Source organism: Manis pentadactyla, chromosome X (genome assembly GCF_030020395.1).
Source record: "Manis pentadactyla isolate mManPen7 chromosome X, mManPen7.hap1, whole genome shotgun sequence".
NCBI classification, from domain to species: domain Eukaryota; kingdom Metazoa; phylum Chordata; class Mammalia; order Pholidota; family Manidae; genus Manis; species Manis pentadactyla.
The window spans coordinates 129,386,077-129,407,376 of record NC_080038.1 but is presented as its reverse complement, the minus strand read 5'-3'; the positions used below and the strand labels follow the sequence as shown (position 1 = coordinate 129,407,376).

Genomic DNA, 21,300 nt, shown 5'->3' with positions numbered 1-21,300 from the left:
TCCTTTGAGTTTTGGGGGCCCATTGTACATTCTGTGAGGAATGGAATCCAAGCCCTGGATGTGCTATGTTCGAAAATGTGTCCATCACTGGGGGGTTTGTTTCCACCCACCAAGGGTCCCTCCACTTCTTCCAGTAGAGCCCAGGGATTGCTGGAACCATTCGCTAGGTTAGAGTGCCTGCCCAGGCTAAGTAAGGACTGGTAGATATCAAAAATAATGGTTTCATTACCTATATTTATTTCCCCCAGGGGAAAAACTGAGTTGGGAGAGCACAAAGGATTGGAGAGGAGACTCTCCTTTAGACTGTGACCTTATGGCCCAGCTGCTGTTCCTCATGCTTCTCCAGGCTTTCCATTCCCTGTCTCATTCCACTCACACCGGAGCCCTCCCAACCAGTCAGTAAGAAAGCACAGATTCTTCCAGTGAGGGAATCGGGGGCTGCAGATGTGACACATCAGTACATTTGAGGGACAAGTCCAACCTGTTTAGCCTTTAACACATAAGCTTGTCTTTTCTTCCCAGTAGACCATGGTTCAGCCCTGGGCCACCTAGGGTCCCTTAGGGGAAACAAGGTCCTTGCTGGCTGAGTTCCACATTCAATCCCCAAGTTACAATGAACACTGCTCTCCTCACAGCCACCTGACACCAGAGCTGTTGCTCAACTCTCCCTTGTTCCCACGCCTGCGCCTGCGTTGCTTGAATTAGGTTTTCTCCCTGGGCCCCTGACTAAGTCAGCTTCTTCCCAAGCTGCTCTTCTACTTTCTACTGTTCTTGATTGAATTCGTCCCAAGTTTCTCCTCACTTCCTCCAGCCTGAGATTTCTCTGTCCTGGAGTATTCTTCACTCTCCCTTGCTGAGCATGCTCTGGTCAGATCATTTCCTCACAGTGCCCTCCCCCCACACCCATCCGGGGCCTGTGTGCCCTCTGCTCTTGTTTGGTTTCCATGCTCCCTATCTCTGGGAGTGGTCCCTTACCCACCAGCAACTGGCAATTACCAAACACCACAGGTTCCTGAAATCATCTTGGTCTCCACTGCAAAGAAGGCCTAAGCCCAGTATATACAGAACAGGGAGAGGGTTATAGAAAAAAAGTGTGCAATATACAATTATTAGCAGGCTGTCAGATGAGCATAGTTTTGAGTGAAATAGCTAGAGCTGGGAGTGGTTAATCAAATCACACTCAACGAAAATCTGTTCAACAGCACTTTACGACACTTTTCTATGTTCACACATAGAAACTTTTTGTAAGTGAACCTTACTCAAAGTCCTCTGAAAAACAATACAAGTATCAGAATCTAATACATTGGACTTTTTTTAGGCTAACTACATATTTTTTTGCATCTTTTTTATTGAAGTATTGTCGATATACAATCTTATATTGGTTCAACAGTTACCCTTGTTATTAAATCCTCACCCCCTCTAGTGCGGTTACTATCTATCAACATAGAAGGATGTTACAGAATCATTGACTATATTCTCCATGCTGTACATGTACATTGACTATATTCTCCATCCCTGTTACCAACTTATATTGTGATTGCAAATTATTGTGCCTCTTTATCCCCCTCACCCTTCTGCCCCAACCCACCCCAACCCCTCACCCTTGGTAATCACTAGTCACTATCTCAGTGTCTCAGTCTACTGCTGTTTTATTCCTGCTGTTTTGCATTGTTTTTATATTCCACAAATAAGTGAAATCATATAGTATTTGTCTTTCTCTGCCTGGCTTATTTCACTGAGCATTAATACCCTCTAGATCCATCCATGTTGTACAAATGGCAGGATTTCTTTTCTTTTTATGGCTGAACAGTATTCCATTGTGTATATGTACATTGTGTATATTTATCCATTCATCTGTTCATGGACACTTAGGTTGCTTCCATATCTTGGTTATTGCAAATAGTGTGACAGTAAACATAGGGGTGCCTATATCTTTTCAAATCAGGGATTTTGCTTTCTTCAGGTAAATTCCTAGGAGTGGAATTATTGGATCAAATGGTATTTCTATTTTTAGTTTTTTGAGGAGCCTCCATACTGCTTTCCACAGCAGTTGCACCAATTGACATTCAAACCAACAGTGTAGATGGGTTCCTATTTCTCTGCATCCTCGCCAGCATTTGTTGTTCTTGTCTTTTGGATAGTGGCCGTTCTAACTGGTGTGAGGTGATACCTCATTGTGGTTTTAATTTGCATTTTCCGGTTGATTAGCGATGTGGAGCATCTTTTCATGTGCCTATTGGCCATCTGAGTTTCTTCTTTGGAGAATTGTCTGTTCAGATCCTGTGCCCATTTTTTAATTGGATTATTTGCTTTTTGTTTGTTGAGGTGCGTGAGCTCTTTGTATATTTTGGATGTCAACCCCTTATCAGATATATCATTTATGAATATATTCTCCCATACTGTAGGCTGCCTTTTTGTTCTGCTGATGGTGTCCTTTGCTGTACAGAAGCTTTTTAGCTTGATATAGTCCCACTTGCTCATTTTTTATTTTGTTTCCCTTGCCCAAGGAGATTTGTCAATGAAAAAATTGCTCATATTTATGTTCAAGAGATTTTTGTGTATGTTTGTTTTATTCTAAGAGTTTTTATGGTTTCATATCTTACATTCAGGTCTTTGAGCCATTTCAGGTTTACTTTTGTATATGGAGCTAGACAATGATCCAGTTTCATTCTGTTACATGTACCTGTCCAGTTTTCCCAACACCAGCTGTTGAAGAGGCTGTTTTTTCTCCATTCTATACAGACCATTGTAGAGTCATGAATATTTGTAGTATATTAATTGACCATATATGTGTGGGTTTATATCTGGGCTCTCTATTCTGTTCCCTTGATCTGTGGGTCTGTTCTTGTGCTAGAATAAAACTGTTTTGATTACTGTAGCTTTGTAGTAGATTGAAATCAGGGAACATAAGTCTCCCTCAACTACATATTTTAAGCAGGCAAAAACTGTACTGCTTCATAAAAGTAAAAAATATGTTGATGGTTGCTTTAGTGTGCATAAAATCTGTCCCTTTTTACAGCTTGGAAGTTAAGAAGGGAGAGGAAAGACAATCACATTGTTTTTTTTTCTTTTTTTGTCATTGGTATATATATTTTTTGAAGTAGAGTTGATACACAATATTATATTGGTTTCAAATATATAACACAGTGATTCGACAGTTACATACATCATTAAATGCTCACCCCAATATTGTAGTTACCACATGGATTTTAATACACAGCTCCTTCCCACCCTGCCTGCCACATTGAAAGCTCATGAGTCTCGTAAATAATCTGACAAAAGCCATAGCAGAGGCCATCGTAAGTAGCACTTGAATGAAGTGAGAGAAAAAGGAAACGTGGGGAGCATCTTGCTGGCGCCACCCTCTCACCTTCTGCCACCTCTGTGCTCTATCTGGGCCCTGTCTTCAGGAAGTTGTTCAGGAGAACTGAGGGGTTGGTTGGGCGCGCTAGCCCTCCTGGAGCACCCACTCTAGATTCCTGTCCGGATCCACAAGGGGAGGCTTCCTGAGAGGATTTCTGGCTTCTGTGGGGAGAGGACCAGCTCTGGAGTCTGCTCACCTGGCCTGAGCCCTGGTCACCTGCTGGGGTGTGACCCACATGCACAAGTCTCACTTCTCTGGGCCTCAGTTTCCTCTGGTCCCACCTGGGGATGGTAACAGTGCCTGCCTCAGCACGTCCTGAAAATGAAATGAGGCCTAAGTGCAGGGCACGTCATTAGTGCTCAGTAAATGTTAGCGAGGAGGAGGACGAGGAGAAAGGGGTGAGAGGGCCTTGGATTCCACCAGAAAGAAGGGGCCTGGCAGCTGGCGTCTCTCTCCTTCCCCTGCCGCTCTCCCTTGTGCAGCCCAACCCAAGGCTCGCCTCGCAGCCTCTCAGGTTTAACAGCTGAGGTCGTGTTCCCAAGCTCACAGGTGTACTGTCCTGTGCCCTGGGTGGAATGGTGCTCGCACCTCCCCACAATTACCAGATCATTTTAAGGGGAATGCTGTCCATGTTTTCAAATGAAGCCTGTGCCTGTACTTGCTCCTGGTGCATTTTACAATTTGGAAGATGATGAGCTTGTTTACAAAATAAATATGTATGTTTGGATACATTTGTCATCTCCTCCCTCACAGATGCCTTTCCTCCTCCCCTTGCTGGGCTCCAGAAGCAGGGGGGCAGCAGGGTATGAAATGCAAGTTATTGGTCTCCTTGGATCTAAAAAATCATTTACAGAGCACAGGATTTATAGTCAGGAAAGGTTTTTTTTTTTACAGAAATGGGCAAATCCTAGATATTCTCCTTGTAGACAAACCTTTCCAATAGTTATGGAAGGCCATTTTAAACTTTAAATAAGAGTCCTGTAAATAAAGAGTTGTACATTCTCAATGCTAAATTCCATCAAAACATTGTATTGAGGGGAAAGAGGTCACACAGGAATTGCCACGTTTGGGTCCTGACATCTCCCTAATAACGCTGTGATGGGCAAGGTCCTTCTTTGCAGCCCTGATGGACACCCTCACTCCTTGTGCATAAGCAGGTAACATACCGAGGGAGAAAATTCAGTCTAGGGTCAGGCCAACTTGAACAGTTCCGTACAGACGTCCAAATTTAAAGGCTACCCTCCATAGATGCTGTCCCCCCCCCCCCCTGCAGCTGCTCTCCACCAGCTGCCTAGCCAGCTGCCATCAGGCCAGAATTACCCCCACCTTGGCGTCCCAGCCATACTGTCTGGGCCTCATTTGCTCACTGACCCATTAGCTGGAATTGCCCACATTGGAAGTCAGCTCTGATTTTCACCAATATTTTTATTTTAACAATAAAAGGGCAATTTATAGATACCCCCAACTCTAAGTACTTGTGTAATGAGATAAAAGAAAGTCTTGCTGAGTCAGACTGCAAGAACCAGATGGAGCCACAGATGATGTGAACGGGAACCAATCAAGAAGTTCCATGTGGTAGGAACAATTGGCTTAATGGTTCTCTTTAATTTTTGTTTTTTTTGTTTTTTTTTTTACTTTCAGTTGCATCACGTAGGGTGGAATCCTCACACTCTTTTTCCGATTCCTTGTTGTTTTATTGTTTTTTTATTTTTTGGAGATGTTTTACCTATTTTTACGTGTCACTCACAGAATTTGTGGGTAGCAGGATGTTGGGTGTGAAATCAAGGCTGCAGCTCACAGGGAACAAGAGGTAAAGAATCAAAGAGTCAGGATCAGAATCACTGTTGCCTCTGTGGTGAGAGGTTGTCACACAGGCAATTAAATGCATATGAATTTTCCAGCAATGTAGTTTGAAAATCAGCACTTCAAATAAAATATTTAACACCCAGGAAAAGCCAAATGTACACACTGCATGTGTGTCCTTAAGTGGTATTTTTATGGAAGGAAATCTTATTTGAAACAAATGTCAGAACAGAAGTTGAGCTTATGAAGGTACTGAGAAGGTGCGGCACATGAGGTTACACTGTCGCCCATAAAAAGCATAATCCTTGGCCTCGACTCCTTCCACTGAGCATGCTTGTGCCAATCCACCTGTGTGAACAGGTGTCTTCACTCATTTGCCCATCATTCACTGTGAACCCTGGTAGTCACATTGCTTACGTGTGTGACATGAAAAATGGAGTGGCCTAGAGGATCTGTCATCTGGCACCCCACTTCTGGGTCTCAGGACAAGGAGGGAATCTCAGAGTGGTAGAGGGGATTATATGTGGATATCCACTTAGGAGCTTCCTGACACCAGCATAAGAATGGAGCTGTCTTCTGCCCACAGGAGAGAGATTCAAGGGTTCCGGCCTCAAAGTGGGGAGCCCCGATCCACCCCCAAACTTCTGTCTGGGTATCTCGATGGGTCTTGGTGGGTATTGCATGTAACCTGTGCAGAAGGAAGACGAGAGCTGGGGTTGGCCACAGTCCAGGGCCAGGGCAGGTCCCTGAGGTGGAGAGGTGCAGCACAGGCCTAGGCAGGGAAGGTTTGCCACGACTCTCATTTCTTTCTCGCCCTTCCCGGATGCCTGCCCGCCACCTCTCTCTTTTACTCATTTGTGCATACATTCCTCAAGTATTTACCGAACACCTATTTCAGGCATACGCCTGGGCTGGCCAGGGCCGGAGTGTACAGAGGACGCTTGTTCTCTCCTCTCCCTCTCAATAGGTCTTCTCTCCTTCTCTCTCTCCCCATATTTCAGTGGTAACGGGTAGATGGAGGAATATCCAAAATCCGTCCCTGTAGGAGAGACATCTGCGCCAGGAATTTCCGGCAACCCCCAAGGACAGCAGCGGATTGATGAGACCCTAGTTGGGAATAACAAGGGAGTGGAAGGAGGTGGGGTGGAAGGAACCGTGCAGCCAGGCCAACTGCCCAAGCCTATTCTACAGCTCCATTCACCCAGCACTTGTTCTGTGCCAGGCCCTGAACGTGCACTTTCTCATATCTCATTTGATCCTGCAGTCCTCAGAGGTACTTATTATAACTGGCCCTGTTTTGTATGAAGAAACTAAGGACAGGAGGTGGGGAAGTGACTTGCCCAAGGTCACACAGCTAAGAAGTGACACAGTCCCAATTCAAGCTGAGATTGTGTAGCTTCAATATCCAGGCATTTGAAAAGCTCACATGTGGTTTAGACTTACACACAAATATAGATTAGTAGTTTCTAAAAGGTGCTATGAACCCCATTTCAATGCAGTTTGCTTGAGTCTCCCCATTCAACAATAAAACATTTTAATAATAGCTATCATTTACTGAGCACTTAGATGTCAGGGACTATACTAAGCAGTTTTGCACTTATAGTCTCATTGAATCATTGTGACAACCCTGTGAAGTATTACTATTATCTTCATCATATAAATGAGGATAACAATGCTGAGGAAATAACATTCCTAAGGTCACAAAGCCAGTAAAACCAGGGTTCCCTTCCAGGTCTCTCTGATACATCAGAACCACTCAGCTACTAGACTGTGCTGCCTTAAGTCCCCAGGACCTCACTATTTTCAAAAGCTTTCCCTCAAACTTTGCATTCACCCCTTTTCTGCCCATGTAAGCGTGTCCATATGAATCTCACCCATCTCTGTCCTATAAGGTGAGCTACATCATTTTCTCCTCCATTACCTCCTCACCAAGACCATTTATCCAATTAGCCGAACTTGGAAGCCCCAAGGTTGTGACCTTATAGGGCCAATCAGAACAAGAATATTACTAGCACCAATTTCCACTCGCTCTTATATGTTCATGGAATCTTAAGAAGACGAAGCAAAACCATGAATTCTTGTATTTAGAAATCATAAATGCTCCTTAAAACTTGATCTTTAACAAATACCACCCCCCAGGTCTACAATGTCCCACAAGCAAAATCTCTCAAAGGGAGGCAAAAGAGAAGTCCTCCTCCAGGAAAACCAGTTTATTTTATTGTCTTGCCAATGGGTTTCAGCCCTGGGCAAGTTTGCTGTGGATTCAATGTGACCAAAGAAATTGACAGCAGAACGTTCTTTGGGGTGAAAGGGTTTATTACCCGGCTTGTTCTCCTGGCGGTAGGTCGCACACTAGCATCTCTGCCTCCACCCAGGGCACTGGGCCGAGCTGTCTGTATAGCACAATAATAGCTTATTGCCTAAAGGGGTGGAAGCGATGGCCCAGCAACAGGCCAGTTACATCATCAGGTGGTTTAACTTCAGTGAGGATCCTGGCCATAGGAACCCCAACTTCCCCTCATTTATAAATAATAAAATGGCCCTTTTGAAAGTGTTGCTTATTTAAAGATCCAGAATTTGATGCACATTACTGGTAATTGCTGTCTTCCAATGGCCACATCCCTTGACAAAGACAATCCTTCATATCTCTTTCATCAGCTCTTTCCCCCTAGGAAAACCACCGAAGAGCCAGGGCAGCTGCTGTTGTGCCAAGAGTCTCTCTTTCCATTTTTCCAAGGAAGCAAAGAATAAGGAATGTCTCCCTTACCTCCCAGTCCCCTCTCTGGGGTCACGGCCTTTGAGGACTTATTCTATTTCAGCTTTTACCTCTAAGCAGTAAAAAAAAAAAAAAAAATTATCTGAACACCCCGTAGAAGAGGCACCTGCTTCAGTTACTGTCCCCATGTGAACATGCTAATCCCCGGGTTTACGAGAAGTTCGTCCCCCATGCAACACGGTCAGGCCCATCTAATGGGTCAGCATGGCTGGCCTTAATACCCTAGTCTTGATGTTTAACAGGTGGGCACCACAGTTGTTCAGCTCTTACTGTGAACCAGACCATGGCTCAGACAATATGAGATTCTCCATAAAGGGCCTGAGAGAACTCCAGATGGTGGTATCACTGGGGCCAAGAAGCTCAGTTCCCCCTCACCAGCCCCTCAAGTTAGCGGCTTTGACCAGGAATGGTGAGCACCCCAGCCCTGCTGCTCTCTTTGTACCCACTAACTGGGTCTCTTTTTGAAGTGAGCCCTAAAATGTTTGTGAAAACCCAACTTCCATCAGCGTACTACGGCTGTCTGGCTCTACCTGTTTGAGCATGGCACTCATGTAGTCACCCACCAACTCTACCATTTGGCTGCTTGTTCCTTTCCACTCTCACCCAAGCCCTAGCTGGGGCTTTGCAGGCATCCAGGCTTGGTCAGTGAAGCCCAGGAGTCTTTTTAAAGACGGGATGAAACCAGAAAGAGACGGTAAAATCGCTGTCCTCGGCAGTGAATTAGGAATATGTGACTCCCCACTTCCATAACAAATGTAAGAGTTTGAGAGTGTGTGGCACCCTTGTTCCACTCAGAAACATTTATTGGGTGAGCTTGCAGGCCATTCTTCATAGTTTATGGCTCCCGTATTTGGTGGCTTTGTACAGAAACCATATACATTTCACTTGGCAAAATGGATTGGGAATGGGGGAGTCTAGTAACCATAATGTTGCTCATGTAATTGTACATTAATGACACCAAAAAAAAGTATGTATTCATTAAAAAAAATAGATTGGGGAGGCTTAAGTGCACAGCATGTCCTAAGGTTTATTATGTTCTAGGTTCATTATGTTCTAGCTCATGGAATAAATGTGTTACAGCGAAATCAGGAATGACTGTTTGCTCTCAAGAAGTCTAAAATATAAGGAATGATAAGACAGAAACTGGTCTAGAATTATCTTCTCTGAGAGCCTCTGATTTGTTTCTTGGTTATTGCCCTTCCCCCTCCATTTCCCCGCTTGAAAAGCTGTTAATTTCCCCTCCTCGCTATCACCCTAGACTCTGATCCCCATAAGCAGTCTATGCCTCTTTTTTGATGCTCTCCCTTTGGAACACCTTCCCTGTGCTTGCTTTCCTAGCATTGGCACATACGGGAAAGGAAACTACGGAGGCTCCGTGGGCATGGAAGATGCTTCCAATCTTGTCTTTGCCACTTACTAGCTTTGTGTCTTTCGTGAGTTTCGTAACCTTTCTGATCCTCAATTTCTTATTCTATAAAATGGGGCTATTAATAGCAACACTCAAAGCACAGGGTTACTGTGAAGAGTAAATGAGATATGAGAAAGAAAGGCCCTCAGCACAGTGCCTCAGTGAATGTTTCCTTCCTTCTTCGGGGGAGTTTCAGTTCTGCAGTCTGCTGCCTCTGAAGAATGGATATGTCTAATGGATGGCCTCGGTTTCTCTCTTTGGGGACCTTCTGTCTTTGAGGTGTCTCTCAGAAACAGACCTCGGTTTCCATCTTACCAGGGAGCTTTGAGGATCGAGGGAGATAACAGGGAAAGCACACTCGATGGGGAGAGGGCTGTGTCTATTCAAATAAAAAATAGCCAAACTACGATAGATGAATGGATAAAGAAGATGTGGTACATATACACAATGGAATACTACTCAGCCATAAGAAAAGGGCAAATCCAATCATTTGCAGCAACATGGATGGAGCTGGAGGGTATTATGCTCAGTGAAACAAGCCAAGCGGAGAAAGAGAAATACCAAATGATTTCACTCATCTGTGGAATATAAGAACAAAGGAAAAACTGAAGGAACAAAACAGCAGCAGAATCACAGAACTCAAGAATGGACTAACAGGTACCAAAGGGAAAGGGACTGGGGAGGATGGGTGGGTAGGGAGGGATAAGGGGGGGGAGAAGCAGGGGGGTATTAAGATTAGCATGCATGGGGGGGTAGGAGAAAAGGGAGGGCTGTACAACACAGAGAAGGTAAGTAGTGATTCTACATTTTGCTATGCTGATGGACACTGACTGTAAATGGGTTTATAGGGGGGACCTGGTATAGGGGAGAGCCTAGTAAACATAATATTCGTCATGTAAGTGTAGATTAATGATACCAAAAAAAAAAGGGCAGTTCCTGTGTGGTAACCTCCAATGAGTTATACACAAGAGTATAAAGGGCATATAAAAGTGTAGGCAAAGGGTCTGTTTGTGTTTATACAGAGGATCAAAGCCTAATTGGGCTACCCCGAAAATGAACTAAGATACGATATGAAAAAGAACTTCCAACATCAGCACTCTCTGGAAGACTCATGCCAGAAGATGATCATCAAAAAACCCCAACAAAGATCCACGCACTGCTACAGCTGTAGATGCACTCATCCCACCAGTTCCTGGACTTGCCATGGGAATGAGGAAGGAGATATCTAAGCTGGCCTGTGCATACAGTAAAACAACAAAATTGGACTGGATCTATACTGTTGGAACTCAACCAAGAATTTGGAGAAGTGCAAACTGTAGCGCTCCAAAGTCTTACAACTACAAACTATTTATTGTTAAAAGAACATATGGCATGTGAACAGTCCCCAGGAATGGGTTGTTTTAATTTGTCTGATTTCTCTCAGACTGTTCAAGTTCAGTTGGACAATATCCACCATATCATAGATAAGTTTTCACAAATGCCAAAGGTGCCTAACTGGTTTTCTTGGTTTCACTGGAGATGGCTGGTAATTACAGGTATGCTTTGGTTATGTAACTATACTCCTATTATGTTAATGTGTGTGCGCAATTTAAGTAGTAGCTTAAAACCTATACATGCTGAAGTTACTCTGCAAGAAGATATGTCAAAGAAATAATCAATCTTCCCATGTTTTCTTCTGTCTGCTACTTCTATAGCTTTTCTTCTTCCTTCCTAATTACAACCCTTAAATAGAATTCGTGCCTCATATCAAATTTACCGAGTATCATAATTCTTCCAAGTGGTAAAGATACCTCAAGACAAATGCTGGGCATAGAAGCCACAGGGCATAAATCTGCAAAGAAGTAAAAAGCTAACCTTTTCAAACAATAAGGCTTCTCTCTCACTTACCAACTTCACATTTCCCTGTATGGCCCCGGAAGATGACTGGTTAGCCAGAGACGGGTAAGATTCCTCAAGGGAGGAACAACCTAAGACAGGCACAGTCGCAGGGGGGTCATCAGGTGAGAAATTGGGGACCAACAGAGGTGAGGCTTAGAACCTCAACCCCCGTTATGAGAGAAATCTTCTGCATCCGTGGATGTTTTATTGCCCTGGTCTAGCTTGGATTAACACATAGTCTACAGGCACACACTTGATCATCTACATTTGCTCTCTTACAACACTAAACTATGTTTTCTACCTTTATCTTGTATCTACCTACCACTTCAGCATTTTATTGAAAATAATAATAATAAAGAGAGAAATGTGGTATCCACATATAAATCAAGTATAAAAATCAAATGATTATTCATATTTGAACTGACTGTTTATAGTTCATAATGCATGAGCAAAACCGAAGGTTTCTGTGATGGCTGCCCTTGTACTGTTCACCATGTAAGAACTTATTCACTATGTAAGAATTTGTTCTCCATGTAAGAACTTGTTTGTTATGCCTCAGAAGATTGGAGACTGACAAAAATTAGGCTTGGGGTGGATTAATGATTGTGCATTGAGCATAGACTCCCCTATACAGAATTTTATTGTTGTTAACAACCATTTGATCAATAAATATGAGAGATGCCCTCACAAAAACAAAACAAACAAACAATCAAAAAAAAAGTATACACTTCCAATGGTAAAATAATAAGTAACCGGGATGTAATGAATATAGTCAAGATATTGTAACAGCTTGGTATGGTGATAGCTGACACCTAGAATTGTCATGTATATAAATGTTGAATCACTATGTTGTACACCTGAAACTAATGTAATGTAATACCGTGTGTCAACTACCCTTCAATAAAAAAATAATTATCAAAAAAAAAAAAAGCCAAACTAAAGAAAAAGTCTGAGATTTGTTGCCACACCTGACCCACATATGTTCAAACCAACTTTTAAAAATCTTTAGATTCTGCAATTGCTTAAAACATCGCAAAGAGGCATAAACATGGGGGGAGTCATTACTACTCCTCCTTTCTAGGTTAAATAGGAAATACTTATACTTTTGAGCACTTGTCCCATAGCTGTGCTAGAGCCTCCACAGGTAGGAATTCCAAGGAGAGCCCCAGCCTTTTCCATCCAGGGCAAGAAGCTTGCACAGAGAACCCCCACCCCCACCCCGGTGAGGGCCTTTCAGAGACCAGGCTGCTTAGCAAGGCCATGTCAGCACCCCGTCACTTCGAGCTGGGCAGTGAGCCCCATTCTGAGGGTTTTCCTGTATATCATGACCCACCCTCCCCTCCCCTGCTGCCTTCCCCTTCTGATTGCCACCAATATCAGCAAGCTCCAGTCACAACCAAAACCTGGCTGAGGTGCCAGGTCCCCGTCAGACAGGATTAAAGGCTTTGGGTGTCAATGATACTATGAAACTTTCAAACGACGACCTATAGAAATAACCTGTGCACCCGTGCATGAAGTGTATGTGTGTGTGTGTGTGTGTGCACGTGTGTGTGCTCCCATGCCTGTTTTCATAACATAAGCACCAAGTATGAACACATTGTGATACAGTTACACGTGCGTTATGAATCATGACAACATATTATGAGCACAGGCATGGAGCACACACACAGCACGCTGTGATAGAACCTTACAGCCCCTCCAGTCTAGCGTCCCATGAAGGATGATTCCAGGAGTTTCCTCTCCAGCTACACTGACAAGTGGCCATCCAGCCTCTACCTTACAAGTGCCTACAGGGAACCAGGGACACTGAGCTCCATTCATTTTTGGACAACTTAGAGAGTTAGGAAAGTCGTCCTGATATGACACTAAAATCTCCCTCACTAACTCCATTCCTCCAGAAGGCATCAAATACCAGCACCAGCATCCCTTTTGACAGGCTCGTTTTTTCTAACTTTTTGTCTCCACCAACCCCTTCCTAGGCACCCCATCACCCTGCAGCACCTCATGGACCAGAGACTTCCGGTTCCAACCTAGCTGGGTCTCAGTTGCCTGGACTTGGTCTGGGTGGGGCTTGAGAATATCTTCTTTCCTCCCATGTAAAGCCAGACCAAAGGAGAGTTGCACCCTGTCTTCTCTTTAGAGGTTGACTTAGTTCACTTGCTTGAGACCATCCGAGTGGCGATAACGTGTGAGTTTGTTGATATGGGTTGTGTTTGGTTGTTTGACAGAAGAAAAGAGTATAGTGACCAGGGCTGGGGGCTTAGTAGAGGGACTGCTGGTCCCATTTGGAGCTGCTGGCTAAGAGCTAAGTGAATGGGCAGTGGGTACCACTGGGCTGGGAAGACATAGAGCCCTTGGCATCAGCAAACCCAGCAGGAGGGCAGGAGGGCAAATGGGCAGACAGGGGCCCTGCGCTCTCTACCAGGAAAGACTGTACTGCTACCCCAGGCCTTCAACTGGGAGTGGGGGAAAGGAGCGGGGCAGGAGTTAGCCAGTAACCATATCTTGCCCTTAGGGGCTGGAAAAGGAGGCACAGGGGCAGCAGGCCAGTGGTCATTCATTGATTCCTTCATTCTTTCATTCAACAAATACTTACTGAATACTTACTATGCACCAGATACTGTCATATACCATTAATCCTTGTGTAAAAGGAATTTACAGTGCAAGGATTAAGGAATGGGGGGAAATAGTGGAGTTCAGGCAATAGCAGGAAGCAGACATGGGCTTTCCTTTCTTAGTGTGTGCAACTGTCTGTCATCTGTGCCACCCCTTCTGTGTGTGTGTGTGTGTGTGTGTGTGTGTGTGTGTGTGTGTGTGATTGGCTTTTCCCACAATGTCCTGGCCACAGAGCAATGCGCACATGCCTCCCAAATTGTAGGCTCCGTAAAAATGACCCACAGCCTTCCTACCAAAGGAACCTGTTCTAAACCTTTTCTCCCTCTTAGGCGCCAAGGGAGGGCAAATACCCTCAATCAGGGTGTACACACATGCACCAAGCGGCCGCTTTCTGGGTGGGGCATACACAAGACAGCTTTGAGTTTTGGAAAGATGCATATTGGTCAAGCCTGTTAAAAATCAGCCAAACAGCCTGTAAAGACAACTGTGGCTTGATTTGGAATGAAGTTATCCTTCAGCCGGGGTTGTATACTTGCACATCAATTTAAGAAAACCTGTACCCAAAAATCCCAGTTTTGAAAGGGAGAGAGGAATGTGTCTGACCATTTTTGGAAGCTGTCTACAGCCCTTGTTTATTGACACAGGTGTATCAAAGAGGTGGCAAAGTCATTGAAGGAGCATCTGATTCAGGCCTCTGCCTTCTGATGGTAACGCCCGGAAATCATGTCAGGCCAGCGGGCCTTTATCTGGTTTGGGCAGACCTCCAGAGATGAGTAATGGGTTAAAAATGTGGCTGTGCTGCTGCGGAGCTGAGAGCTGTGCACAGACACAAACTTACCTTGTCTTTTAAAATAAGAAGAGATTCTGGGGCTTTGTGGCAAAGGGTATAGTTTCCTGAAAAATCAAACTGAAATAAATTATTAAAGTAAAACATAAATTAGAGGCATGCATTTTGGATTTTTCTTACATTTTATGGAAATTGTGAAATGCATCCCTTCGTTCAACTTCAAAATTAAACCAACTCAGCTTCTCTGCATGAAAGGGAAGGAGTTACTATGACCTGATATTTGCAATTTCCACTAAAGTACAGCTTTCTGTGTTTATTTGGAAATACTCACATTCAATCAGTGTATGGGATACCCTTGTTGTATAGCTTTATTATGATCTGATTTCACATAGGACTACTCACCTTTTAGTGACCAGATTTGTGACCCAATGAAAATTTCTCTATCTTACAAGGAGCTTGGACTCTTATTTATTCTGCAGCCATTATTTGTGTGTGAGATGAGCCATGACATTTAAACTATGCTTAATAGCTTAACAGATTATAAGAACAAAACCAGATGGCCCAAACAAAAATAATGCTTTGATTGATTTCAAATTCAATGTCAAAAAATTAAAAACAACTCTCAAAAAACCTTGGCTTTTTTCCCCAGAAAATGACTTTGAATATATATAGTTTTCCTCTGAAAAAAGTCAAAGTATATAAACCAAAAATTTAACAACGGTTATTTTAGGGTCGAGAAGTGTTGTCTTCTTTTTTCTTTTCTTTATTTCCCAATTTTTCTAAGTTCCTTTTAGAATCAGAAAAACATTTTTTAATGACTGCTTTTTAGTTTAGTTTTATTGAAGTATTTTCTAGGTTTGAGTCAAGGTGTTTTCCTCTGTTGGGCAAATGGAGATTGTTAGGCATTAGCAGCCCATAATTCTTCTTCCGCACAACATGAATAACATGCGGTTACTTTAACACTGTGCCTCGTGAAGTTGGAAAACTGAACCGGACCCACATTTTCTAGAAGTAATGTTAAGTCCACAAAAGCAGTTATTTAATTTTCTAATTCACTTTAATGTACCTTCAACATCCTTAGTGGAATCACAATCCTCACTTTCTTTGAGAGCAGTGAACCAACTAATTCTTTAAAACTGGGTTTTAGAAAGAACGTCAATTTAAAAAGGCTTCCAAACCTTGAGATAGTTGGCAGGGCAAAGTCAGAATGTGACTATTTGAATCTCTAAACTCTTAGGATTCTCTTTTTCTGTTCTTGTTTTGTAAGAGAATCTTTACTCCAACTCAGATTCGTTTTTCTTAAATCAGCTGCAAGAGACAGAGAGAGAGAGCAAACTTTGCTGCAAATCAAAGCTCTGACAGTTATATTTCCCTGAGATAATTGCATACCGCTTTGGAGTTTCCTTTTCCCCTGTTTCCTTTTGTTTTGACAACAAGATTCTGGGAAAACAATATACAATTGATAACTCTGCTGTCGTGAGTATACTGCATTTTAAAAATAAATAACTGTCCACCCAAAAAGCTTCCAGGAGCCTATGGAGTGAGTTCTTTTTCGAAACTGTTCCAAAACCAGATGTGGAAATGTTTAGCTAATTCTCCTCCCCACTCCCCACGCAAAGCGTTCATATGTGTCTCTAACGACATCAGGGGATGGGGAGGCAAAAGTCCAGTGTGCTTTCAAGGAGATTTGTGTCACACTTCTCAATTCCGTCAGCAACATCACAGAACTAACTGGGACTGTAGCTTTTGTGTCTTTTAAATTTAAGAGTCTTTTCTGCCTGAGATTAAACATGCCCTGTGTTTAGGCCAATATTCAATCTCTTTCTTGTAAGACATTGAGAAATAGAGTTCGCATTTCCAGAACGAAACATTTCATGATTAAAAAAAAAAAGTTAAGAATGTATTAAGAATTAGGCTTATTAAGGAGTTCTTGAAAAATAAAAAGGGAAGAGGAAAACCGCTCAACGAATTAATGGAAAATGTATATGCATAAACCACCATTTAGAAAAACAGAAAGCTACTGTGTTCTGTAGCTGCAAGGGAAGGAAACATTTTGCATCCAGGTGTCATTAGCGCTCTGCTTTTGCCGGCCTCTTTGTAGGTCAGTTCAGGACGGTATGTACCGATAGCTGAGCCCTGCTACGCTCTACAAATGCATCTAAGCTGGTTGCTTCTGGAATACGGAAGGGACAATTTGCAGTCAAGTCAAAATGGGGCAATGGTAATGCAAACCCTGAGACCTGCTTTCTAAGAGTCCACCATGTTCTGGAGAAACTGGACTGTCGTCCTAAGGTGAGCACTCCCTTCTCGGCACTGATTTCTTCCCAGTCGTCAAGTCCCCTTAGTGCTGAGGATTCAGGGAGACTTTACATAGGGTTCTGTCCACAGCTCCCAGGATGCTGTGCTCAGCCCCATCTCTGGGTAGAATACCTTCAGTCTATCAGCCCTGTATAACCTGCTCTTCTTCTGACAACCCTTCCCAGCTCCAGGCCTTCAGCCTTCTTGTTCCTCTGCTCCCAGAACTGAGAGCCCACTCTCCCCCGCCCATCCCAGATCCCATTCTGCCAGCACATCTCTGCTAGAAGTTGGAAAAGCCAGCTGATCTGATGGATTCACGCTGTGCTGTGAATGACTTATAACCACCCTGCAGTGCACACATACACACATCCTCCACCCTTCCCTGGGAATTGCAGGCAGCAGAGAAGGGAGGCTGCCCAGTTGTGATGAGCTGTGCTCAGCAAAAGGGAGGAACTCCCAACGTGTGGCATTGAACCAGGGTCAGCGAGCTCATTAGCAAGGACATTTTGCTCTCCTCCAACTCTCCCAACTCCTCCCTCTCACCTAAGGGATGAAGTCTTAATTGTGGGTCCTCGTGGCTTGAGTTTTAAGTGTTCTCTAAGCTCATTAGTATGTTGTCACAGACATAGGCATCTTCGTTTATTGCTCCATTGTGTGGCACTCTGCCGTGGCTATAAGAAAATCCGAGGAAACAGAGTGTGTCCTGAGTTTGGAGATTTGTACTAAATGAAACCCCAAACTCAGTGATATAAGTAAACCCCTTTCTTTAAGACTGACTCAGTGCCGTGTATTTCAAATGTGGACATGGGGTGTGAGGTAGTCCAAAAGGGTTGTTTGGGGGACAACTGTGTTGTTCCTCAGAGAACCTGGGCCTTGCAGAACTCTGTATGGGTCACCCACGAGAAGGAGGAAGAGAGTGGAAGACAGAAAATGGGATGGGTTAACTCCCTGGACAAGAACACAACCTTAAGCTTGGGTCTCAGTACTGGGGTTTGAACAACAGAAGTGGAATGGAAAGATGATTTCCCTGGGCCATGCCAGGAACTACTCAAAGGGGAGGTTTTCATTCAGGGCAAATGGGTCCGGGCTGTGGGATGACGTTCAGGAAAGCAAGGTGAGAAAGGGAGAGGGAGAGAAGAGCACTCCCAAAGCATGCTCAGGAGGAGGTGGTCTTCATGAGACCAAGACGATCATGCAGTAGAGATGCAGTGACTGTCTCAGCTTCCAGAAGGCATTTCAGCAAATATGCCTCATTCCGGAGCCAGTGCTTTGTTTACATTTAACTGTTGAGTTATTATCCAGGACCAGCTGGCATCAGAGTTTTTGGGTGGTTGTTGTTGTTTTATTTTGTTTGTTCTGTTTTTGGGGGGTGTAAGAGGGTCAGTTTTTTTGTTTGTTTGTTGCTGCTGCTTCTGTTTTTGCTTTGTGAAAAACAAAGAAGCGGTCTTGGGAGAGACATTTCAGAATGAACGAAGATGAAAGGAAGGAGACCAGTAGACCCCTTAGGCCCCTCCTTATACCCCTGAGAGAAAGAGGAGTCATTAATGAGACAGTGAGATAGCGAAACCTGCTCTGTACCAGTGAGATCAACTGCCTACCCAGGAAACAAAGCATTTCTTCTAGGCCTGCGCACTTTCCTAGTGGGCTCTTAAGCCACGGTTTCCATTAAAGAATTCAGCAAATTCATCAATATCAAAGGAAGAGAAAGAGCTGCATTTGTGCAACTGGGGAAAAGGGTAGGAAAGAAATGTCTTAGGACACTTTTACCACAGTACTATGCACATAGTAGGCACTCAATAAATGTGAGTCAAAGAATCAATTCATTTACACAGGAGTTATTTGACTCCTCAGAGAAGAAAAGTAAAACCTTCACTTATGCATATGCATTTCCTTCAAAACTTCAAGCACTTTTGTATTTGATTTATGTTGTTGTCACTTAAAATCAAACCTGAATTGCACAATATTTGATGATATTCCTCTTCCTTCCTTCTTTCTTCCTCTCTCCCCTCTTCTAATACTGGGTTTTAGACACTTGCTCTTAGCGCTGTTCTTTTTCTCCCCACTGCTCTGCCTGCCACTCTTTACGAGGTAAAAGGCAACAGGGCTAGGAGGTGACCACAGACCCTCCTACTGAACAAGAAAACAAATTAAAAGCAAGTGAAAATAAAAGAAAAATGTAAAGCAAACCATATGATTCAGTGAGGGACAAACCATGACCACAAAGGGAGATATTTTGGGAGATGCCTTGCCAACCAATGCATAAAGTGCCCACCCAAAACTCCCTCTCTTTTCATATGGGGCCTTTGAGTAGTTTTCGTGTATAATATCAATAAAAAAATATATAAAAATTAAGAACCAATACATTTTTGTTTCTGCAATTTCACTATTTTACCCAATGTCCCATTTGATGTAGCAAGGAATCTACTGAGCATAATGGCTTATGATGCTTCTGCTAGAATTTATGAACCATCCATTTAATCATTTGAAGTGACCTTGTTGGAAAAATTGCAGTGTTTGGTTGCCAGGAACAAAGTACATTTTCTTCTTAGTTTTTTATTTAATTAAGCTTGATGCTAACCAAAAAAGGCAATACAGAGGGGTTTACTAGTATGGCATATGGAAGGACACAGGGTACCCTAAGGAGGGAAGTGCTACCAGCTTGAATTAAACTGTATTTCCAGTCACCTTATTTAATGTTTAGCATGAAAACAGTTTTGTTTTGTTTTTTTTTGTTGGGGTTACACACAAAGGGGATGCCACTCCTGACCAGTGTAGACTCTCATTCTACATATAAGGGGTAGGTGATTTATAGCAAAAGAGCATGATAAAGTGGCTTAAAGAATCCACACTAGTCATCCATAAACACATGAGTTCCAACAATGAAATCAAAATTCAGTTCTTTCTCACAAGAATGTTTTCCTTTTCTTTTCTTCAGTTTCATTGATGTATGGGTGACAAATGAAATTGTAATGTATTTGAAGTGTACAGCATGGTGATTTGACCTATGCATACATCGTGAAAGGCTGCCGCCATCCAGTTAATTGACATATCCATCGCCTCACATACTTACCTTTCTTGTTTCTTTTTTTTTTTTTGGTGAAAATATTTAAGTTTTACCCTCTTAACCTTTTTTAAAATGCTTAAGAATGGCCTTTTGTTTTTAAAAAAATGATCATGTTTGAACTTTCCACAGGAAGTGACATGATTTGCCTCTGTGTTTTTCTGTGCTCTAAAGGCCCTCACCAGACAGCTTCCTGTTGCCTGAGAGTCATTACCTGATCAGCTACAAGGATAAAGTTTTTGAGTTGATGGGAGAGATGGCCGTCCTCAGCCCTCTGTTCTCACCTGTTGCGGACAAAGTCCAGTGACTGTATTGCGCTTTATTGATTGGTTCATGGTCACAGTACACCCCTGCATATTGAACAATGACCTATACATACACTTGGGCCTGGGTTGCCCTGCAACTACGTTCAGTCACATGTCTACCAGTTCACCTACCGTGTTACTGAATGCGGCATCGGGGCTACGGCCATCCCTCAGGACACGCTGATCTACAGCACTGACATGCACTATGTTTCAAAGGGTACCTCTTCTAAGTACATGATCCCAGTGTCCTGTGCTGCCTGGCAGCAGGCCCCAAGGCTCACTATGCCCTGTTTTGTGAACGTAGCCAGCGAGACAGGAACCACCAACCAGAATGGTAAGACATGTTATGAGGTGTTCACATTGTCACAGTCCAGCGAAAGGCCCAGCTGTGACTGTCTGCCGTGTGTCTTCAGTGAAGAATGTACCCAGGCTCCACATTACCAAGCAGAGGCTCAGGAGGACTGTGCTATGCTGCCATCTTTCTTGGTAGGTATTTCTGAGGATTGGTCTGTTCACTCAGATGATCTAATGGAGTCCATGTGATCCCCAGGTTTGCAGTCTCCTGTAGATGTTCTTTCTAAAATAAGTGTATAATATTTACTAATATCAGACAAATAAGTGCTCTTGAGTCCCTTTTATAAGTGCTTTTGAGAAAGGGCAGCCCATGGTAATGTCATGAATAAAGCTTTTTTTTAATATCATTTTTAAAGAAAAAATTTTTTTGATGGCATAAAAGTATCAGGTGGTCGTTTTTATTTAGTGAGAACATATACAGCTTCACTAGGGCCCATGGTTCTAAGTGCTACACAAACATCAGTGCCTGGTCCCTTCAGTCTATGGCTTATCTCCCTGTTAAGGTCCCCCCACTGAATCCCTCCTTCTTGGTCCCCGTTTCACTTACACTCCATACCAGTCAACTGAGCACTGAGCCGCACACCTCCTCAGTTTGACCTATGGCAGTATCACTTTTCATTCATGGATGGTGTAGATTGCACTACTGATTT

At 43.3% G+C, this 21,300-nt stretch overlaps 1 protein-coding gene across 1 annotated transcript; it reads left to right on the top strand.

Moving 5' to 3' along the window:
* Window positions 1-6,181: 6,181 nt before the first annotated feature.
* On the top strand, window positions 6,182-20,839 carry PLAC1 (placenta enriched 1). The gene is given in 5 exon segments (XM_057495392.1): window positions 6,182-6,305; window positions 8,259-8,352; window positions 20,166-20,275; window positions 20,278-20,388; window positions 20,391-20,839. Coding segments are annotated over 5 exon segments (888 nt in total).
* The last annotated feature ends 461 nt before the right edge of the window (window positions 20,840-21,300 follow it).